The sequence below is a fragment of the Asparagus officinalis genome, chromosome 8 (assembly GCF_001876935.1).
Source record: "Asparagus officinalis chromosome 8, Aspof.V1, whole genome shotgun sequence".
NCBI lineage: Eukaryota > Viridiplantae > Streptophyta > Magnoliopsida > Asparagales > Asparagaceae > Asparagus > Asparagus officinalis.
The window spans coordinates 129,177,536-129,192,495 of record NC_033801.1 but is presented as its reverse complement, the minus strand read 5'-3'; the positions used below and the strand labels follow the sequence as shown (position 1 = coordinate 129,192,495).

Genomic DNA, 14,960 nt, shown 5'->3' with positions numbered 1-14,960 from the left:
ACCGAAGATATAATGAATTCGACAACAAATTCGACTTTTGGCGAAAACAACCACTAGGGTTGGTTTGCGGGGCTAAAGTGAAGTGTGTACATCAATTTGGTCAGTGGGGATTTATTTCGTCACCCGAGTCCTGTTTGAAGTTCGGACCGGGTAGAAACAGAATGTGTGTAGTCCTCTAGGCCGCATGTGTAGCGGGATTGGATGCACGTAGGGGATTTGTAAACAGTCAGTTATCCGATGACAGGAACGTTGACTCTATGTGAGATATGTACCAGTGACCTGTTATAGAATGGCTAGTTACACGACATCGTTACTTGGATGATTTTGAGTTGTTGTGAGATAAAGACCATTTATATTTCTTTTCATACATCGATCGGGATTAATATTTAATTATCTACAATTTGAGACATATGATATATACATGAGGGTTTCCTTGTTTGGATTATTTCGCTCGACGTACTACGTCTCGAATTATAGATTTTTAAATATTAATTCCATCTAGTGTATGACTCTGTACTTGGATGATTAATCTGATCGCTACCTGCATGGCCTCGTTAACCGATTGATTTTGGATTATTCTGATTATTTTATTCTAGTAGTAAATTATATTTAGATTATTAGTATTTCAGTTGCATGTTTCCATTGTTATTACTATTATTGCATTGGTCGTTCGACCGTTTCTATTATTCCTTTTGGGATCTTGTCATGTGCCATACACGCTGACGTACTCCTTTCTCTCGGGATGTACATCAGATTTAGAGGACGAAAAGTTACAGTTCAGAGTAGTACAGGAGCCAGAGGATCCTCCGCAGGAAGGCTTTGCAGATGGAGCAGAAGAACAAGTCGAAGCTTAGTTACCTCTTTTAGTTAGTTAATGACCCTACTTTACTTTTGTAGTACTTTTATTTTCAGTCGGATCGCTGTATTTTATATTTTTCAGCATTTCATTCAGATAGTTTTGTATAAGGGCATGTTTAGCCCGAATATTATGTCTGGGATGATGTTTCAGTTGTGATATGTATTATTTTGTTCTGAGCTGTTTATTATATTCTCGCTACTGTGATCGGGAACCTGTGCCTTCGCTTTATATTTGCTTGACGCTTAGCATATTAGATTGAGCAGAATGAGTCTAGTACTTATTTCTCCTCAGTCTAATACATCGCGGGCTTGTTCACGTTCCGATTCCCCGATATTTTAGGAAGCAGGGCGTGACAACTAATAAGTCAAACACAATACCGCAGCAAGACAATAAGTTTAATGTGGTTCGGTAAGTTGCCTACGTCCACGGGGGCAAGGATGTGGGAGTTCTTACTATTAGAAATGAAGAGAATACAAATAGAGTTATACATCTCATCGATCAAACCCTAAAACAAAGTTCTAGATCTCTCACAAATCTCTCACAATTAAATGCAACAATCCTCTCCCAAAAACTGCTCAAAAACATCCTTGCTTAACCCTAACTAATCAGGATTAGAGTTATATATCAGCTTCAAAACGAACCGGGTCAAATAACTGACCTAACTGCAAACCCGCTACGCGGTCGACCGTGCAGGGATCGCGATCAACCGCGGTGGTCGACCGCGGCGGTCGCGACAGAGAATAAATCGATTACAGGAAACTCACAGTCGACCATGGTGGTCGACCGAACCAATTCCCGAGAGTTAAATCGCCTGCAGGGTCCGCGTGGTCGACCGCCACGGTCGACCGCCTTCAGCTCCAGAGCCTCCTGCTCTCCTGTGCATGTTCGCGGTCGACCACTGCTGACTCGTAGTCGACCGCCAGTCTGCCTGACTAATTCCTACTGATTTCCTGAACTTCTCTCGCCACTTCTTCATTTTATTTCTATATTTCCAATATTTCAATCGCTGGTACTTTGCTAGCTCTTACAAACTTATTTGTCACTAAATCATTTAAGACATCCAATGAATCCTTAATAGTAGGGGTGTGCAACGGTCGGTTCGGTTCGGTTTTTACCAAAATTTGAACAACCGAACCGAACCACCTATAATTCAAAACCGAACCGAACTGTTGCAAGTCGGTTCGGTGCAGTTCGGTTCGGTTTGTTCGGTTCTAACTTCATCAAACTTCTTATCAAACAACAAACTGTGTTAAAGAAAAAAAAATATATCAACAAAGTAGGAGATTATGAAGCATTAAATATTGATATAATGATATTGTTTTTAACTCATAATGATTCAGAAAATGAGTTTAGGGTTTGAGTCTTTGACTCTTTGAGGATGTGTTGGGTAGGGTTTGAGATCAGAATGGGTATTATTGCACTATATTCGGTCGGTTCGAGTTGGTTCGGGTTGAAAATTTTACAAACCGAACTGAACCGCCCTACTCACAAAACCGATTTTTCCGGGTCGGTTCGGATCGGTTCGGTCGGTTTTTTCGGTTTGGACCGAACCATGCTCATCCCTACTTAATAGTAGTAAGGTCGTCACCAAAAACAATATGCGTGAAGTCCGGGAAGGTCCATTGGTCAGTAAGTTGCAGGTTTTGAGCTGTAAAAAGCTGTTCTATCTATATTTTTCTATATACAATGTGAAAGCTTTGTTTGGTTGCATTGATTTGGTGTATACATTTTGCTAAATCTATGTATGAGTTCCATACTACTCTCCTATATAGTCATGAATTTAGTAGTATGAGTTGGCAATATATAGTCATCAATGTTGCAGGCTGTGATGACACTTTCTACTACAGAGGCCGAGTACATGGCCGTGGCGGAGGGAGTGAAGAAAGCATTGTGGTTGTGGGGTCTTCTAGACGATTTGGGGATTGAGCAGGAGAACGTAAACTTATGGTGCGACAGTCAGAGTGCGATTCACTTGGCGAAGAATCAAGTTCATCATGCTCGTACCAAGCATATCGACGTCAGGTATCATTTTGTACGGGATGTCATAGAGGAATGTGATATTTATCTCATGAAGGTGCACACGAATGAGAATCCAGCAGATATGTTGACCAAGGTGGTCACATGTAGCAAGTTTAAGCACTACTTGGACTTGCTTCATATCAGCCCGTGTTGAACTGTCCAAGAGGTTGCTTCATATCAACCCGTGTTGAACTATCCAAGAGGGCATGGCCCTTCAGGACGGTGATGGGGTGAGGTGGAGACTATATGGAGAATAAAATCTGAACTACGGTTAGCTTGATCCCGGTGGAGGGTACGTAGGAAGCCGCGATAAAGTGGCGCAATTGGTTTGGCCGATGGAGATCTCTCTGGTGATGTTCGCGATGTTCTTCTAGTATTCGTCCATAATTTGAGATTTATCAAATGATGTACGAGGTGAATAATTGTGAGTGGGGTCCACCCACGTGCCATGTGAGAAGATATTACGCGTGAGGAGCTAGGTCCATTCACGCGTTTGCTGCTCACCCGAGAGGCCCACCAATTTCCCTTACAAATATCAGTGTGTTCCTAGGGTTTCGAGCCAAGGGGAAAAGCAGATGAAAAGAAATTTACAGTGGTGTTTTTTCGCCTGCAGGGTAAAAACATAGGGTTTTAGAGGAGCAAAAGAGAGTTTTTTCAGATCTAAAAGAGAGACATTGACGAGAGAAAAAGAGAGATTCTACAAAAGAGAGGTTAATTTTTTTTGGGTAAAAATCAGATCTCTTTTCTTTGAGACGAGTTTGTGGATTGTACAAGTCGTCGATGTTCTTCTCATAGTGGAATCTCCCCTCATCCCTCCCGTGGACATAGTCAATTTTGCCGAACCACGTAAATTTCGTGTTTTTATTGTTTTCTGGGTGTTGGCTATTGTTTGTAGGTTCCCTTGACATTTCGGTCCTAGAACTGATGAGAGGAAGAATGAATATTTCACTTTGTTGAAATATTTTACTTTCTATTCTAGTTTCCGTTGAGAAAAAAGAATTTTACTATCTATTCTAGTTTCCTTTGAGAAACGGGAATATAGAGGTTAACTTGTGCTTTTGTGATAACAAAAGTCAGGGCTATTTCTCAGGTGATATCGCTTCGGCGGCGGTGGGCGTGACTCTGCGCCCAACATGTTGTTTTCAGTGAATTGTTTTAAGAAACCACTGTTTCTGTTCTTTTCATTTTTTATGTCTTTGGGTTATGCTTTCACTTATCCTTGACAATGTTTTAGTTATAATATAGATGAAACTAATCTCTAATTAGATCGAAATATATGACGCGTCATCTATTGTGCGCCTGCAAAAACTATCATGTATTTGAATGTGCAATGGTAAACTTTTGGTCCACATAAGATAGAAATGTAGATGCATTTATCTCTATTTCTTTGCTTGCTTTTATTGAGTTTCTTGGCTTTTCTTAATAGTCGTCCCTGTCTTCATTAAAAGTAATAGACATCTCTTTTACTGTGTAATTAAGTTCTCTTCGCAGAAGGTTGCAAAGTGTAGTAAAATGCTAGCCATTTGTGCTGTGAGCATGCACATTGGCTGCTGGTAGAAGTTCCACTAGTAAATTTGCTGGCTGGTTTGGCTCTTTCTTATTGGCTTGTTAGTCTAGTGTAGACACAAAGTCGAGACAAGAGCTGGAATCAAAACAACGAAGAAAACAGGCAGACAGATCCACGGTCGACCACGAGTCTTCTGCGGTCGATCGCGAATAGGCACAAGGGCTCAAGAGGAGCTGGATCTGAAGGCGGTCGACTGTGGCGATCAACCGCACAAATCTCTGTAATTGGTTTTGGTCTCGGGTTTTGGTTCGGTCGACCGTCACGATCGACCGCGAGACCTGCGCGGTCGACCGCCACGATCGACCGCGACGCAGTCAGCCAGTTTCCTAAACTGTTTTGGATTCTGTTTCTACCAAGACTCTATATATACCTTAAACGATTTTTAGGGTTTGTAAGAACACGAAAAAGAGAGTTTTTGACTGCAGAAAGAGAGAGAATCTCAGAGAGATTAAACCATAGTTTGAGAGCTTGTATTTCTTCTTCAATTAATAAAGAAATTGTGTGGTGTGGCTCCCGAGAACGTAGGCACGTTGCCGAACCTCGTTAAATCTGTGTGTTCGTCTCTTTTACTATTTTGCAAGGTCAGATCTTAATTTGTGGTGATTTTTCCTACTTTCCTACTTTCAACACAAGGTCCGGAAGGGCAAGAGTTCGATTGATTGTTTCGAATCCCCAACATGGCTTTGGTACAATCTTCATTGTATGTACTATGTGATCCTATATATAATTTTTTATGTTAGTTATTGCTTTTTATATGTCGATTGTTATTAATATTCAACAAATGTGTGCCTCCTTGTGTTGCCTGTTTTCTATTAGGGCCTGTTTGGTTGCATACTTTTTGAGAAAACTTTTCTCAAAACATCTGACAATGGCAAATTTATAATTAAAAATTTTTCAGAGATTTCTGTAAATTGTGTTTGGTTCAACAAAAAATTTACAGAAATATTTTCTATAAAATATCAAAACCTACTAAATTTTACAAAAAACAATTTCCTCTCAAAATGAGAGGAAATCACCAGAAATCTGACACATACCATATTTAATTAAAAACCTACCAAATCTTGTTATTTTCTATAAAGTTATGAGCTATTTTCTTGTTTTGAACCAAACAAGCAAAGTACAAAAAACAAGAAAATTGGTACTTTTTGATTTCTCAAAACTTTTCCTATAATTTTTTAAGAAATACAAGGAAATCATATTTTAGGTGGAAAACATTTCCTATAATTTCTAGAAATTGAACCAAACACCCCCTTAGTTCCCATGTTTTGTTCGTGGAAGAAGAAATAAACGGCAACCTGCCGTTATTTATAATGCCTAGATATTGATTCTGCAACTCTTCTTTTTTGCTCCAACTTTCTTTTTAAAGTTTATAATCTTGACACTATTACCTTTTTCTGCTAAGAAGCTTGCATTAGGAACCTCAACTTTGTTCAGGATGATTTCTTGCATTTTCTGCTCTGCGAGAACTCGTTTACTTTGTTTCATTAAAACTGCTAGATACTTGATCTATTTTGAAATATAGAAGGTTCATTTTTTTTATCTTGCTTTTGATTAATCAAACACTGTTCTTTGTGGTCTTATGAAACAGGTAGATATCTTTCAAGTACTACTACCTCTCAGCTGAATTCATTTTAGATATGAACTTGTGTGTACATGTTTTTGTTTATAACAAATTATATCTTTAAGTTTTGTTACAAATAATGTTTATTATATCTCCTATCATGGTTAATATTGAATGTTGTTGTTTTTTTCGCATAATGCCAAATTTCGTTTAAAAATTATGTTGTTGTTTTTTCGCATAATGCCAAATTTCGTTTAAAAATTGTGATCCTTGAGACAAAACTATCGTAGAAAAATTTGTTTACCGACTGTTTAAATAGCCCTTGGGGGTATATGCTAGGACTCAATATATATTTCTAATTTCCAACTACTAAACATGATGATATGTATATTAGCACTAGTAAGACTATTCTGATACATGAGAGCACATCTGATTACTCATCGTATAACTAACCATAGAAACCTCCTCTGCAAGTCGTTGAAGAGTTCTTGGGAATGGAGGCATCTCCAGATCTAAAATCCCTTCCAGGACGTTAATAACTTCCGCCATCGATGGCCTATCTGCCTCAAAATCTTGAATGCACCAGCAAGCAACTCTGCAGACTCTGTTCAGCTATCGATGGCCTATCTGCCTCAAAATCTTGAATGCACCAGCAAGCAACTCTGCAGACTCTGTTCAGCTCCAAAGCATCCGCAGAACCATTTAAATCCTCATCTAGCAAGCTAAGAACCTCTCCTGTAATGAGTTTACTCGCAGCCCGAACAGGAAAATACCTAATGCTCCCGTCTTCAGCCAATTTTGAGTTTCTTCTACCAGATACTATTTCAAATAGCATCATACCGTAGCTATAGACATCTGCTTTGGGTGTTATTGGTAGCCCTTCAATCCATTCTGGTGCTAGATAGCCTATAGTTCCCCTCATCGTTGTTAGTACTCGGCTGAAGTCATGGCCAATGAGCTTTGCCATTCCAAAGTCTGATAATTTTGGACAGAATTCAGCATCTAATAGAATGTTTTCTGGCTTTATATCACAGTGGATGATGCATTCTCTACATTCTTCATGGAGATATGACAATCCCCTGGCGGTGCCTAGTATGATCTGATATCTAGTCTTCCAGTCTAAATTCTTGGATTGTTTTTGAAAGAGGTGGTGATCCAAAGATCCCATTGGCATGTAATCATAAACCAGCATCTTCTCAGTTCCCTCACAGCAGAAGCCGCGTAGACGGACTAGATTAACATGCTGAATTCTGCCCAGTGTTCCTAATTCATTTCGGAACTCTTTCTCTCCTTGACGAACCCCATCTAGTCTCTTCACAGCTACAAAATCTGAATTAGATAGAACTCCCTTGAACACCAAACCGAATCCTCCTCCGCAGAGCTTTTCTGAAAAGTTCTTTGTCATGCGCCGCAATTCATTATAAATAAATGACACCAAAGGACCTTCGGGGAATTTTGATGTCCCCTGACCTTTTCTTCGACATATCCATATCAATGCCATAAGGGTTAACAAAACTATTGCTACTGTTGCAGTTAGAGCAGTTTTTATGATTAACTTCCGTTTCCCTGTCCGTGGCAGGTCAGAAGCTGCCAGCCTCAGGTAAAGAGTACTGGATCCATTTTCGCCTTCGGATAGAATCTGAAGATTTCGGATGTCTCCATACCAAATTGAACACCCATTGCCATGAGAATAAGCAGTGCACGAGCAATTATTCGAACAAGCTACTTCACATTCTTCAACACTAGTTGCTGCTAAAGGCTGTGAATCTGCCGGCAAGAGCAGATTGGGTATGGCCAAAAATCCATCCTTTTCCCCGGAGGTCGAGTTCCCATCGCCGCACTGCAAGTGGGTTTTCCTTGAACACCCTGAACTCCAGTCTTCTAGCTCCCAGCCTCTCATAGAAGTTGGGCTGAAGCCACTCGGACAGCTGCACACTGGCGTGCCTCCGTCGTCACACATACCAAAAGGGCCACAGACCGAGTAAATATCACAAAGGGAGAGCGGCCTAGCCGAGGCCAGCACCCATCCTTGTTCATCATTAAACCACATCCACTGTTGCGCTTGCCCAGACGAGTGCATTAAACTCCGTCCCAATATCCCATCATCGGAGAAGTTGTAGCTGTAATACCTACTCTTGTTGTTATCGACAAACTCGGTCCTGTCGATATTGTACCCGTCCATTTCAGGCGCCAAGGCAAAGGACTTTCCGGTCCATGCTCCACTTCGCCAATAGGTTCTCGATTTGTTCCATTGGAAAATAAGCTGGTCGATGCCACTCGGGTCTATAGTGTAGGTGAAAAGCCCAGGAGATGGATCCTCGGTGTTCCTCCATGAAGTAAAGCTTTGATATTCCCCAGTGATTTTGTTCTCGCCGACCCATCCATTGGGCAGGCACGTATCGGTCGGATGATCAAAACTCTGCCACAGTATAATAGACGAATTCGATTGGCCTCTGAGAACCAGATTACCCGTATCAAGAAGCGCCGCGACGACAGAAACGGAGGAAGAAGGTGATGGTGATGTCGTGTTTGATGACCAAACTGGGAGCTTGGTGTTGGGGAATTCGAAACAATCAATCGAACCCTTGCCCTTCCGGACCTTGTGTTGAAAGTAGGAAAGTAGGAATAAACCACAAATAAAGATCTAACTTGCAAAAAACAGTAAGGGAGATGAACACACGGATTTAACGAGGTTCGGCAACGTGCCTACGTCCTCGGGAGCCACACCACACAATCTTTCTATTAATTAAAGAAGAAAATACAAGCTCTCAAACAAGGGGTAAATCTCTCTGAGATTCTCTCTCTCTTTGCAGTCAAAAAGCTCTCTTTTTGATGTCTTACAAACCCTAAAATCATTTGGGGTATATATAGAATCCTGGTTGAAACAGATTCCTAAACAGATCAGGAAACTGTCTGGGCGATTCGCGGTCGACCGCCGTGCCAAGGCCGGTCGACCGGCCAGAGAAAAAACTGTTTACAGGGTCCTGTGCACATTTGCGGTCGACCGCAGCGGCCACGCCGGTCGACCGACCAGAGCGAAAACTTCTTCTCAGTCTCCTGCAGTGCACGCGGTCGACCGGCTCTGCCACTGCGGTCGACCGCACAGTCTTCTGACTGTTTTCTTCCTCTTTTCGATTGCAGCTTTGGGTCTACACACTTAGACTAACAATCTCCTACTTGGAGACCAAAGCGTCATCAACGAGCTCACCCGAACTCTCCCCTTCTTCGCATGTATCTTTTTTTCTCTGAAAAAATTCTTTCTTCAATCAACATCCCGACGATCGCGCCGATCCTCGTAGTGTGGCTCCGCCTTCGTCTTCTACTCGTGAAGGCCAACTGAAGTTGCGCACAACTCCAGTTTCTCAATGGTGACTGCCTTCGTCAACATGTCCGCCGGATTTTGACTCCCCAAAATCTTCATTAAGTGCAACTTTCCGTCCTCGATCAGCGAGCGTATAAAATGGTATTTAACGTCGATGTGCTTCGTTCTGGCATGATATACTGGATTCTTGGCAAGATGTATAGCGCTCTGGCTATCACAATAAAGAACTCCTCTCCCTTGCTTCAGATCCAACTCTTCCAAGCACCCGTTCAACCAGATCATCTCCTTACTTGCTTTAGTCACCGCGACATACTCAGCCTCGGTTGTAGACAAAGTCACAATCTTCTGCAGACGTGAGACCCAGCTCACTGCTGTCGACGCTAAGGTATAAACATACCCCGTGGTGCTTCGCCTCGTATCATGATCACCGGCGAAGTCCGCATCCACGTATCCTTGCAGTACCAACTCCTTCCTCCTGAAACATAGTGGCTTGTTCGTTGTTCCCCTCAAGTACCGCATTATCCACTTCACGGCCTCCCAATGCTGCTTCCCTGGATTGCTTGCAAATCTGCTCACAACTCCCACTGCATGGGCGATGTCCGGCCTCGTGCAAACCATCGCGTACATGAGACTCCCAATGGCCGAAGAATATGGCACCCTGCTCATATGCTCTCTATCTGCATCTGTCTTAGGCGATTGCTCCTCAGATAACTTGAACTGACTTCCAAGGGGTGTGCTAACAACTTTAGCATTCTGCATGTTGAACCTCTGAAGTACCTTCTCAATGTATTCAGCTTGGCTCAAACTCAATGTCCCTTCAGCTTCATCCCTACTGATTTGCATCCCTAGAATCTGCTTCGCTGCACACAGATCCTTCATTGCAAATTCCTTTGCTAGCTGCCTCTTCAAACTGCTAATCTCTTCTAAACACGGTCCTGCTACCAACATGTCATCAACATATAATAACAGAATAATGAAGCTGGACTCGAACCTTTTGAAATAACAGCAATGATCCGAATTGCATCTTCTATAGCCATTGTTCTGCATGAAGTTATCAAACTTCTTATACCACTGTCTCGGAGCCTGTTTCAAACCATATAAGCTCTTCTTGAGCTTGCCAACCATCTCTTCCTTTCCTTATTCAATGAAGCCAACAGACTGCTTCATGTAGATTTATTCATCCAAGTCACCATGAAGAAAGGCAGTCTTCACATCTAACTGCTCAAGGAAGAGGTCTTCTGCAGCTACCAAACTCAACACCACTCTGATGGTTGTGAGTTTCACAACAGGGGAAAATATCTCCGTGTAGTCCACTCCTTCCCGCTGTTGAAACCCTTTCACTACTAATCTGGCCTTGAATCTCTTGCTTCCATCACTCTCCTGCTTGACCCGGTAGACCCATTTATTGTGCAAGGCTTTCTTCTGTGCAGGTAGCTGGGCTAACTCCCATGTCTCATTAGTGAGTAGAGAATCCATCTCCTCCTGCATCGCATGCTCCCACTGCTGAGATTCACTCACTTGCACTGCCTCTTCATAACACTCCGGCTCTCCGCTATCTGTTAAGAGTAGATAATCAAGTGACGAGAGGTATTTGGGATTTGGTTTGGGTACCCTAGATGACCTCCTAGGCTCCACGCCCTGGGTAGTAGCTTCTGCACCTGTAGTCTCCTCCGTTCTACGGTCAGAACTGACATCGTCGCCCCCATCTGGAAGTTCCTCCAAATCCATGTACTCGGATCCACCTGTATCCGTAGTGCTGCTCCCACTGCTTTGGCTATCCTTGGCATTGTCCCTGTCCTTGTACATCACCTCCTCATTGAATATCACATCCCGGCTCCTGATGATCTTCCTGTTCTTCTCATCCCAAAGGCGATACCCGAACTCATCAATGCCGTATCCAATGAATGTGCACTTCTGTGACTTAGCTTCTAGCTTGTCCCTGACATGGTCACTGATATGAACATAAGCCACGCAACCAAATACCCGCAAGTGTGAGAGATTTATCTTCTTTCCACTCCAAACCTCCTCTGGAATCCCAAAATCTAATGGAACTGATGGCCCGTGATTAATAAGGTATGCTGCCGTATGCACCGCATCCGCCCAAAATATCTTAGGCAGACCTGCATGTAATCACATGCTCCGCGCACGCTCTGTCAAGGTCCTGTTCATCCTCTCTGTAATGTCGTTCTGCTACGGCGTCCCTGGAGTAGTCCTCTCTAAACGAATCCCATTCGTAGCACAGAACCTCTTGAACTCCTCCAGCTCGTATTCTCCACCATTATCTGATCTCAAGCACTTCACCTTCAGATCTGTCTCGTTCTCGACCATGGCCTTCCACTTCTTGAAGATCTCGAACACCTCTGACTTGTGCTTCATGAAGTAAACCCACACCTTCCTCGAGTGATCGTCGATAAAGGTGACGTAGTATCTCGAACCGTCAAAAGAAGACACACTGGCTGGACCCCATACATCTGTATGAATCAACTCTAGCTTCTGAGCCTTAGGTGGCCTTCCACCCTTCTGGAAACTAACCCTCTTCTGCTTCCCAAAGATGCAGTCTTCACAAACCCCGACTTCCACGGTGTCGATCCCGGTTAGCTTTCCTTGTGAATGTAGAATTTTCATCCCTTTCTCGCTCATGTGCCCCAGCCTATTGTGCCACAGATCTGTACTCTCCTTGCCAGCTGCAATTGCGAGGGTGTCACTCGCATGTGAAGTGAGGTAGAGAGTTCCCGTTTTATTGCCTCGGGCAACAATCATCGTACCGTTGGAGATTCTCCACGAATCCCCGGTGAATGTCGAAACGTAGCCTTCTGCTCCAAGCTGTCCCACCGAAACAAGATTCCTCTTCAGCTTCGGCACGTGTCTCACGTTCTTCAAGTTCCACTTAGAGCCCTTTATCTGTATCTGAACGTCGCCCTTTCCAACAATATTGCAAGGTTCATTGTCCCCCAAGTATACTTTACCAAAGTCCCCTGCTACATAGTTCTGAAGTAGTTTCCTATTAGCAGTGGCGTGGAAAGAAGCTCCTGAGTCGATGACCCAAGAATCAGAATCGCTATCCATAGCAAGGATCAAGGCATCCTGCACGATATGAGCCTCCTGCTCACCCGCATCCTTCTTTGGTGCTTTACAGACCGAAGACATATGGCCCTCCTGGCCGCAGTTCCAACACTTCCCTTTGATAGACCTAACCTTCGAGTTCGGCCTCTTCTTCACTGATTTCGACCGATTCCTGTTCTGGTTCCCTTTCTTCTGGCTTCTGCCTCTCTGCTCGAAACTTAGGGCTGAACCTGAACCTTCTGATTCGGACGATTTCCTTCTAACCTCCTCGGATAGAATCATGCTAACAACCTCATTCAGCTTCAACTTCTCTTTCCCCGCCGAATTGCTGATTGCCGTCACACAACCTGCCCAACTATCCGGCAACTGCGATAGAATCAATAGGGCTTGCACTTCGTCATCAAACGTGATGTCCACGGAGTCAAGTTCCACTTAGAGCCCTTTATCTGTATCTGAACGTCGCCCTTTCCAACAATATTGCAAGGTTCATTATCCCCCAAGTATACTTTACCAAAGTCCCCTGCTACATAGTTCTGAAGTAGTCTCCTATTAGCAGTGGCGTGGAAAGAGACTCCTGAGTCGATGACCCAAGAATCAGAATCGCTATCTATAGCAAGGATCAAGGCATCCTGCACGATATGAGCCTCCTGCTCACCCGCATCCTTCTTTGGTGCTTTACAGACCGAAGACATATGACCCTCCTGGCCGCAGTTCCAACACTTCCCTTTGATAGACCTAACCTTCGAGTTCGGCCTCTTCTTCGCTGATTTCGACCGATTCCTGTTCTGGTTCCCTTTCTTCTGGCTTCTGCCTCTCTGCTCGAAACTTAGGGCTGAACCTGAACCTTCTGATTCGGACGATTTCCTTCTAACCTCCTCGGATAGAATCATGCTAACAACCTCATTCAGCTTCAACTTCTCTTTCCCCGCCGAATTGCTGATTGCCGTCACACAACCTGCCCAACTATCCGGCAACTGCGATAGAATCAATAGGGCTTGCACTTCGTCATCAAACGTGATGTCCACGGAGATAAGTTGATCAACAATCGTGTTGAACTCGCTGAGGTGCATCGTGAAGGACCGTCCTTCTGCCATCTTGAGGTTGAAAAGAGTTTTGACTAGATGCACCTTGTTTGCTGCCGACGGTTGCTCGTACATCTTCGCGAGCGCTTCCATAAGCCCCACCGTCGTCTTCTCCTTCAGAATATTGTGGGCTACTGATTTGGCGAGCGACAACCGGATTTGCCCTAGAACCTTCCTATCTAGTACCTCCCAATCACCATCTGACTCCTCTTTCTTCTTTCCCTTTTCCTTGCCCATCAGCGGGCGATACAAGTCCTTCTGGTACAGATAGTCCTCCATCTGCGACTTCCAGTAGGCGAAATCCGATCCGTCGAACTTCTCAATCTTTGATTTGCTTTCCTCTGCCATGGCTTTCACACAAATTGCTGAACGAAGCTCTGATACCAGTTGTTGGGGATTCGAAACAATCAATCGAACCCTTGCCCTTCCGGACCTTGTGTTGAAAGTAGGAAAGTAGGAATAAAACCACAAATAAAGATCTAACTTGCAAAAAACAGTAAGGGAGATGAACACACAGATTTAACGAGGTTCGGCAACGTGCCTACGTCCTCGGGAGCCACACCACACAATCTTTCTATTAATTGAAGAAGAAGCAGCGGCCACGCCGGTCGACCGACCAGAGCGAAAACTTCTTCTCAGTCTCCTGCAGTGCACGCGGTCGACCGGCTCTGCCACTGCGGTCGACCGCACAGTCTTCTGACTGTTTTCTTCGTCTTTTCGATTGCAGCTTTGGGTCTACACACTTAGACTAACACTTGGAATGAGAGAGGACTAGATTGCCATCTTTGGCCAGCTTCAGTTCAGAAGCTGCAGGGTTGGATACTGGCTTTTCTCTGTTTGCTACCCACACAACTGTTTGTGTAGGGATCTTTTTGTACCAGATGCCAATGTAGTAGTTGTTGGATTTGCCCGGGGTGAAGAAGCCAAGTTCAAAGACGCCTCCTTCGGAGACTATGGTCTGGTTTCCAGAGATGGATTGGCCTTGGGAGATTGTATCGGTTGCAGAGGAGAGTCCTGCAACTACAAGCAGCGAGCTTAAAAGAAAATGGAGGGCTAGTAGGAAAGAGGGGGATTTGGTGAACATTTTAGGAGAAGAATGCAACAGTACTGATACCCTGAAGGTAGGTTTGCACGCAACGAGATACATATAATGCAGGTAAAAAAAAAAAAAAGGGTTCGACTTGAAATCTGGGTCTCTGGTCGGTGCACATTGACAGTTGATCAAAAGCCTCGGATTTTCCTCCTCCTCTGTTCTCAGGCCTGTGGATATCAAAATTGTCGGAAACTTCCTGATTGCAGGATGCGCATCTTGAAGTCATCTCCATAAGAAATCTTTACACTGGCGGCGGTGATGATGTTTGGTTTGGTAGTAAGATGAGGAGCCAGAACTTCATTTTCTTTACCTACCATTAGACTTGTGCACCGGTTGAAAAGATCTTTGCCAGCTAAAAAAGTCGATATAGACTGGCTGAAGAAGATTATGTATT

General features: G+C 43.7%; 1 protein-coding gene across 1 annotated transcript; it reads right to left on the bottom strand.

The window, feature by feature from the left end:
- Nucleotides 5,760-14,557, bottom strand: LOC109821935 (G-type lectin S-receptor-like serine/threonine-protein kinase At2g19130). The gene is made up of 4 exons (XM_020388092.1): nucleotides 14,227-14,557; nucleotides 6,638-8,547; nucleotides 6,460-6,570; nucleotides 5,760-5,951 (listed from the first exon to the last, which is right to left on the bottom strand). The coding sequence occupies exons 1-4, from the start codon at nucleotides 14,555-14,557 to the stop codon at nucleotides 5,760-5,762; spliced, it is 2,544 nt and encodes an 847-aa protein (XP_020243681.1).